Source organism: Gekko japonicus, unplaced genomic scaffold, assembly GCF_001447785.1.
Source record: "Gekko japonicus isolate JY-2015 unplaced genomic scaffold, Gekko_japonicus_V1.1 scaffold2853, whole genome shotgun sequence".
NCBI lineage: Eukaryota > Metazoa > Chordata > Lepidosauria > Squamata > Gekkonidae > Gekko > Gekko japonicus.
The window spans coordinates 74,182-82,857 of record NW_015171588.1 but is presented as its reverse complement, the minus strand read 5'-3'; the positions used below and the strand labels follow the sequence as shown (position 1 = coordinate 82,857).

Sequence of the window (8,676 nt, the reverse complement as noted above, 5' to 3'; positions counted from 1 at the left end):
TCATACTCCAGACTTAGGTCCCCTCCTTGCTCTTGCCAGGGCTCTTTTTGTAGAAAAAGCCCAGCAGGAACTCATTAACATAATAGGCCACACCCAAGGACGGGTCCTGCCTGCCGAGGAGAGAACACAACCTTTCCTTTGGGTTTCAGGAGGAACTTTCTCTCAAGGTCTGCTAAAGTATTAGAATTGAGTCAGCTGAACTGCAAAAGAAGTCTGGGCTGTTTTCCAAGTACAGATAAGTTTACTTCCTTATCTACATTGTTTAACTAACAAGTGAGAAGCTAATGTCGGCGTCTGGGAGCTTCTAAAGCTTGCTGCTTGCAACTGTAGCTGGATTATTCATGATTCTCAACACTATAACAACAGAATCTCTGGATGACAATTTTATTTTATTTCTTTATGGCATTATTTATGACATTACTGAATAAAGAAGTTCTCCTTTAAAGTAGTAGTTGAGAACCGGGTGCAGCAACCAGGTGCAGCAAATAACTAGCACTGGAACGGTGAAACGTAGCGCAGCAATCACTTGCAAAGGCCTGCAAAGGTCCACAAAAGTTTTCATTTGGAAAGCAAATATTGGGATTAGGATTTGATATGGGAAAGAAACGCTCCTATCCCTTTGAGAAGGAATGTGACATCCCAGTGAGCAAACAAACAAGATTGGCCACACCCAAGAGCAGAAACTCATTAGCATATTAGGCCACATCCCTGACAGCACAGCTAATGAGCATATTAGGCCGCACCCCCATGTTACCAGAAGTGTGGTCAATCCAGCCACACCCACCTTTTGCTTCTTATTCCGTTTACCTTCTTTGTTGTCAAAACCCAGAGCTTTTTTTGTAGCAGGAACTTCTTTGCATGTTAGGCCACACACCCCTAATGTAGCCAATCCTAATGAGTTTCTGCTCTTGGGTGTGGCCTATTATGCTAACGAGTTCCTGCTGGGCGTGTCCAACTCAGGAGCCAGCCGGAACTCCGTTCCTATGCGTTCCTGCCCAAAAATAGCCCTGCTCTTGCCATTTATGGAGTCCACTCAGGGGAGCAATTCTATAATTTGTAAATGGGCTGCAGTCGGGTTGACAAAGCAAGAGCGCCACCTGCTGGCATGCAACGGAATGTCCGCAAAGTGTTCTTCAAGGCCCCTGCTTGTGGTTTTGTCATCTATAGTACTGTTGGCAGGGGTTTTTTTGCACAAAGCTAAGGAATCTGATGGGCGATGGACTAATGGTTCTAGAGGCAGACTGTGCGACTCCTGCAGAGATGTTCCATATGCCCACACTCACTGTACCGTTTCTAGACAACATTTGCCATGGCAGGATATGAAAGTTATGAGCCCACTTGCTTTGTTTGTTTGTGCGTGTGTGTGTACAGGTGTCTGGAGGGGAGGACGAGCAAAAGGGATGTAGATGCATGTTTTGAAAGCGTTGCATGGAAGAAATCCAACTCTGCTTCCCAAAACTGAAATCTGTGACCCGTATAAGTTAGCAAACTATTAAAACCTGCATATATTTACTGGTTTTGCATAATCGGCCTCTGCTATTCATCTACCAAGGTAAAGAGCTACGCCAAGCGGTGCAATCACAGGGAAGATCCACAGCCCTCCCTGTACCGTTCCGTTTCCATGGCAATAATAACTGGAGACAGTCGAGGCTTTGTTTTTGTTTTTGCAGAGAACTGAAGGTGATGATCACAGATGCTTTTTGGATTTGGGGCGCTGTGCTACGCACACGTGTCCCAGCTCACAGCTTTTGTGAGACTTTTGCAGAGCTTTATAAACCTGCAGATCCTTTTCGACCAGAGTGGATCAAATGTAATGGGTGGATATATGATGCCACATTCGTATGACCTCTGAGGAAGGCCGATTCGGCCGAAACGCGTCAGGTCATTTTTTTAGCCCTGGTTATGATTAAGGTTTATGTATATTGGTTGTAATTGGGCCCCTATATATGTTTTAATTTGATATTAATAAATACATGTACCTCTTTTTATTAATAGTTTTTATATTGGCCCTCCTTTCCACTAACCTTTGTTTGGTTTTGGACTACTTTCCTGCTACAGCAATAGACCTGCAGCCCAGATGAACAGTGCTACTCAGCAGAAGGGTGACGGGGAAATTGCTGGGGGGGGGGGATAGTTGTCACAGAACTTCTGGTGCAAACCCAGAAGTGTCATCATCACTACAGTGCAATGCTCTAGGATTTCCCCAAAACACTATGGTTTTATCATATCAAAACCAGAGGTCGATTTGGGGGGGATCGCGGGGGATCGCAGTTCCCCCGGGTGAGGTGCAGGGGGCGGGGCACACGACGAAGCCCCGCCCCTTCTTCCGGCTGCCCCCTTCTTCCAGCCTCATTCTGTTGCAGAAGGAGGAAGAAGCAGGAGGGTAAGTTGGCGTCCTCCCCCTCTGCCTGGCCGAGGCCACTCCACGTGGCCTCCGCAAGGACTCCCAGCCCCATCCAGGAGCTTCCCCGAGGTAGCTGTGTTAGTCTGTTGCTGCAAAATAGTCCAAGAGTTCAAATAGCACCTTTAAGACTAACAAATAGCACCTTTAAGACTAACCTTTAAGACTAAGACTAACTGAGTGGTGGGTGTGGCCTTATGACACACTTCCGGTGATGGCAGGGGGTGTGGCCTTATGACACACTTCCGGTGACGTCAGGGTGTGTGGCATTTGCTTATGAGTTATGCTAATGAGTTCCCCTAGCTCTTTTTCTACGAAACGACCCCTGAACTAACCTGCACCCTGACCTGGATGGCCCAGGCAAGCCCCATCTTGTCAGATCTCGGAAGCTACGCAGGGTCGGCTCAGGTCAGTATTTGGATGGCAGACCTCCAAGGAAGACCAGGGTCACTGTACAGAGGCAGGCCATGGCAAACCGCCTCTGAACATCTCTTGCCTTGAAAGCTCTACCAGGTTGCCATAAGTCAGTTACAACTTGATGGCAAAAATACCCCAACCCTGTCCAGGAAAGAAGGTGGCGTGGAACAGCCATTTCTCGTCAGATCTCAAGAGCTAAGCGGGGCCACTACTTGGGAGGGAGGCCACCAAGGAAGGCTCTGCAGAGGAAGGCGGTGGCAAACCTCCTCTTGCTTCTCAGTTGTCCTGAAAGCCCCTTGCTGGGTCGCTGGATGTCAGCTGTGACTGGGCGGCACTTTAAACACACGCCCTTCAGTGCTCTTTAAAACGATTTCTACCACCCAGACAAAATGGGTACCCAGGGCTTTTTTTTAAGGGGGGGGAGTGCCGGAACAGAGTCCTGGAACCAACAAAATTCTTTTTAAAATATTTTCAAGTTCATGAGTTTTCAGTATACAGATTGAGAGTTCCAGCTCCTTTTTTTCCAAAAAAAGAGAGAAGGAGAAGAAGCCGCCTTTTGGGTACGTCCCCGATCCGAGCAATTAATCTCCACCAATCCCTCTCCGGGCCCCACATTTACCTTTCCGTTTCTGCGATTTGGAGAGAGCTGGATAGACGGGATGCTCTGATTCTTTGGGCTTATTTTCCAAGACTTCCCAGGGAGACGGTGATGGAGATCGGGGAGAGAATGGGGAGAAGAAAGAAAATTGAAGGGAAGCTTTTTCACCCCAAAAGAAGAAGAAGAAGAAGAAGAAGAAGAGATTGGATTTATACCCCGCCCTTCACTTGGAGTCTCAGAGCAGCTTACAAATTCCTTTCCCTTCCCCTCCCCACAACAGACACCCTGTGAGGTAGGTGGGGCTGAGAGAGCTCTGACAGAAACTGCCCTTGAGAGAACAGCTCTGACAGAACTATGGCTTTTCCAAGGTCATCTAGCAGCTGCAAGTGGAGGAGTGGGGAATCAAACCCGGTTCTCCCAGATTAGAGTCCGCACACTTAACCACTAAACCAAACTGGCCGTCTGCGTGAATGTGTTGGGAAGAGGAAGAGGCGGTAACGGGAGAAACAGAAGAAGCAGAGCCCCCCCCCCCCCCCCCCGGGTCATTTTGTGCATTCCGTTCCTTGGTCTGAAGGCTCTCATTAGTTTCTCTCCTGAGGACTAAAAGATTGTGTGTCCATGTTAGACATGAGGGGGATTTGTGTATCCAGAGGTTCGCAGCCATATTGGCCGAGCACCCTCCTGTTGAGGCAAACTGCCGCAGGACAGAGGTTGCAATCTGAAGGCATGAAAATTCAGAAACTCTGTGGTCCTCTGGCAGTTCAACTTTTTTTTCTGGTAGCACCCATCTTTTGCGAGGAAAGGGCTGTAGACCTTTTCAGTCATGATCCCACAAACCGGGAGCCCACCAGCTGCATGCGACGGGTCCATGCGTGATTTTCCTGATAGACATGGTCGCCAACAGCGGCAGCGTGCGTCGCTGCCATACCAACTATGGTAGCCAGGTCCCTTCGCCATCACGGTGGTGGGATTTGGGGGGCGTTCCGGGGGTTGGCAGGACATTGTGTGCAACATCCCTGATGCCATGACATTACCTGGAAGTGACATCATTACATTGGTAACGTCACAAGTGACACTCTGGTTTTGGGGCAAAACTCTATGGGTGTCTTTGCCTTCAAAGACATAGAGTTTGCCCAGAAGCCAGAGCATCGCTGCACGACGTTCACGGTGCAATGACATCACCAGGAAGTGACGTCATCATGTCGGGGACATCGGATGACAACGTCTGTTTGGGGGTGGGGTGTCCACTGCTGGCCGGCGGGCGGATCAGTTTATTTGGTGTCGTGGTTAAGTGTGCAGACTCTAATCTGGGAGAACCGGGTTTGATTCCCCACTCCTCCACTCGCACCTGGCTGGATGACCTTGGGCAAGCTGTAGTTCTGGCACAGCTGTTCTTGAAAAAGAGCAGTATCTGTCGGAGCTCTCTCAGCCCCACCTGCCTCACAGGTGTCTGTTGTGGGGAAGGGAAAGGATTTTGTAAGCCGCTCTGAGACTCCTTTGGGTAGTGAAGGGCGGGGGATAAATCCAATCTCCTCTTCTCTTCTTCCATCCCCCTTAATCACTTTAGTTGCCCTTTGCTGTCGTGGTTAAGTGCGTGGACTCTAATCTGGGAGATCTGGGTTTGATTCCCCACTCCTCCACTTGCACCTGGCTGGATGACCTTGGGCAAGCCACAGTTCTGATAAAAGCTGTCTTTGAAAAAGAGCAGTTTGTGTCGGAGCTCTCTCAGCCCCGCCTACCTCACAGGGTGTCTGTGGTGGGGAGGGGAAGGGAAAGGAGTTTGTAAGCCGCTCTGAGACTCCTTTGGGTAGTGAAGGGCAGGGGTATAAAGCCAATCTCTGCTTCTTCTTTAGTTATTTATTTGATTTACAGCCCGCCCTCCATGCCAAAGCCCCCCAAAGCAGGCTGGCAGCCTGAATGCCAACAGGCTTGTGTGATTTCCAAGGTTTGCATTTACGGGTACCGAGGGTGTCGGTGCAAGGTAACCTGTGGCGAGAGACTCTGAAGCAGAGCCATTTCAGCCTGCCATGACTGTCAAGCTACCCAATAATAGCCCCTGTAAGCCGCCCTGAGCCCGCTTGCGGGAAGGGCGGGGTAAAAATGCCTTAAATAAATAAATAAATATAATGTGGTGCAGGACTGTACCACTTCGGATAGGTAAGATCTCTGCATGAAAAGGACATGCACAGCAGGGATGCTCTGGGTCTTCATGGCGTGCAGTGCAGTCACTGGCCTGTAGGGTTGCCAACCTCCAGGAGGCGGCTGGAGATCTCCTGAGATTACAATTGATCTCCCAGGAACAGAAGTCAATTCACCTGGGGAAAAGGGCTGCCTCGGAAGGTGGACTTTATGGTAGGCTGCTGAGGTCCCTCCTCTCACAAACCCCGCCCTCCTCAGGCTCCACCCCCTAAATCTCCAGGGAGTCCCCAGCCCAGAGCTGGTGGCCCTGCTGGCCTGAAATCTGACGTGGTCCAAACCAGCGACGGCTCCATCTGACTTGTCTGTTTTAAGGAATCCAGGGATCCAGCCTAGGGTTGCCAGCTCCGGGTTGGGAAATACCTGGAGATTTGGGGGGGTGGAGCCTAAGGAGGGCGGGGTTTGGGGAGGGGAGGGATCTCAGTGGGGTAGAATGCCACAGACTCCACCTTCCCAAGTGGCCATTTTGAGCTGGCTCATAGTTTTTTAGCCTCCAGCTCACGCATTTTTGCCTTAGCTCAGGAAGGGATGGCTCCAGAGCAAACTGAGTTATGCAGAAGCCAAACCGCTCGCTCACAACTTTAATTCCAGTAGGTCACCAAGCAGAATTTTTGCTCACAAGACTCCACAGCTTAGAGGGAACATTGCTCCAGAGCAAACTAATTTATGCAGCAGCCAAATCACTCCCTCACAACTGTAATGCCGATAGCGCACAAAGTAGAATTTTTGCTCACAAAACTCCACAGCTTAGAGGGAACATTGGTTGTAATCCCAGGAGATCTCCAGCCACAGCCTGGAGGTTGAGGAATACCAAAAACGACATCCATGACAAAAATAACGAAGAGTCAATAAAGATAAGTTGCAAAAAGGTTTACTGTAGTAATTCTGTCGAAAATTATCCTTCCATAATCGCTCACGCGCAAACGAATACCGTCCACCGAAAACAATTCGTTTCACAATATTTGCTTTCTCTGAGCGTGTCGCAATCCCAGTTCTTATCGATCACCACTTATCGACTCTTGAAGGAAACACTCCATGCCGACTCTCTAGTAACAGAACCCAAGAATTATAGAAGGAGAATTTTCTACAGAATTACTACAGTAAACGTTTTGGCAACTTCTCTTTATTGACTCTTCGTTATTTTCGTCACGGATGTCGCTTTTGGCATTCCTCCCGTGACCTCTCATGTTTGGCTTCGACCACCTGGAGGTTGGCACTCCTAAAGGATTTCTCCTTTCTGCTTCCAGGACTGTGTAAGAGAGAAACTCCGTCACGGGTTGTGCTTCCCCAGCCCAATTTGAGAAAGCACTCGGCAGTCTTGTAGAGGAGAATCCAGGCTAAAAAGACTTTATTAATAAAGGAGGGAAAATACAGGCACAACAAGGTTTTGAATCCTCGAGTACCCACAGCTCTTCCCTAAGGTTACAATGGGAGACATAAACTTTTATACCCCCGATGACAGTTAGAAATAAATCATAATTATTGGTTCCATCAAACCTTGTCATATATCCGTCACACCGTTCTGATTGGGCTCCAACCTGTGGGTTGGATTTTCTCAGGCAAAAATATACCTCCTTCAGTTGAGCAATGGGCCTTCTTCTTCCAGGGTTTTAAATTCTAAAAGTATCTAATGTAGCCGATATGGGTACATAGTGGTGTGTGTTCTTCATCTAACGTAGGCTAAATGACATCAGGAATATGCACAGTTATAGTTGGCAAGAACAAGCAAGGTCACAAGCAGTATGATTGCCTGTCAGCATTTAGTATTTTACCCAGAATGCGAGGATTTTCAGACAGGTGATATATTCCGGAAGAGGAACGGTTCCCAAACGGTTTCTGGTCTGTCGTTTCAGACAGAACCGTTTGAGAACCGGTTCCCTTCCGGAATATATCATTCAAAGCCCTGCGGCCATCTGTACGCACACGTGAGGGGCAGGGTGTCTGTTGTGGGGAGGGGAAGGGAAAGGCGTTTGTAAGCCGCTCTGAGACTCCTTCGGGTAGTGAAGGGCGGGGTATAAATCCAATCTCTTCTCTTCTTTTTCTTCTATGATTGCCTGTCAGCATTTAGTATTTTACCCAGAATACATTTAAGCAATGAACCAAAGTGAATATCTTAATATATGTTCATGATTGATTTCAGTTACTGCGATTAGAATCATCAAAGGCACTTAACATATGCACCATGGAAGTGTTAAGTGCCCCTACTAAGTTACACTGACTGTTAGTCAGTGGCAGAGTACAAAGTGTTTCATAAGCGGTGCGTACAACAACTGTGAGAGCCTCCCTCAGCAGGCCCACGCAGGATCTTCCTCAGGCCTATCCAACAGGGCTTCCTCCCCGGGAAATATACTTTGGAGTGCCAAGGTATGGACTCCAGTGCTGCTGAATCCCTCCTAAGAAACTGAACCATCATTCAAAGCCCTGCGGCCATCTGTACGCACACGTAAGGGCGTCCGTTCTAACCGTAGAGGCCGTAAACCAACCGCGACACTCCAGACTCCGCCGCGGAAACTGCAACCCACTTCTCTCTCCCTTCCCCAGTTCTGCATAAGCATGCCTTGGTTGCGCAAGCCATCTGGAGCATTTTGCTAGGGTTGCCAGCCTCCAGCCTGGGGATCTCCTGGAATTACAACGGATCTTCAGACGAGAGAGATCAATTCCAACCAAGGGCAGTTCTGGAGAGTGGACTCTGGGGCATCGCATCCTTGCTTTGCCCTCTCACGTCACCAGGCTCCACTCCCAGATCTCTAGGGATTTCCCAACCTGGAGTTGACAACCTTAGCACAGACCCCCTAACCCTCCAACCCTGGCTTGGGAAGTCCCTGGAGAATTAGATGTGATTTCACAGGAGGGTGGTTCAGTCTCAAGCTCCCCTGGGGCTCACTTCCAGCCTCAGTTAATTATTAATACTATTATTATTATTTATTATTATTATTATCATAAAATCATAGATTGTTCGAGTTGTAAGGGACCTTTCAGGTCATCTAGTCCAACCCCCTGCAGTCTGCAGGAGCATAGCTGAAAGATAGCCCTACAACATACCCGAAAGATGGTTGTCCAGCCT

At 48.7% G+C, this 8,676-nt stretch overlaps 1 protein-coding gene across 1 annotated transcript in view; it reads right to left on the bottom strand.

Annotated features, from left to right (window-relative positions):
* PPP1R1B (protein phosphatase 1 regulatory inhibitor subunit 1B) overlaps window positions 1–8,676 on the bottom strand; it is an 82,914-nt gene that overhangs the window by 3,019 nt on the left and 71,219 nt on the right. Inside the window, exon 7 of the mRNA XM_015419854.1 lies at window positions 3,438–3,509. Within this exon, the coding sequence (XP_015275340.1) occupies window positions 3,438–3,509 (72 nt within the window). The remainder of the gene's footprint in view (window positions 1–3,437; window positions 3,510–8,676) is intronic.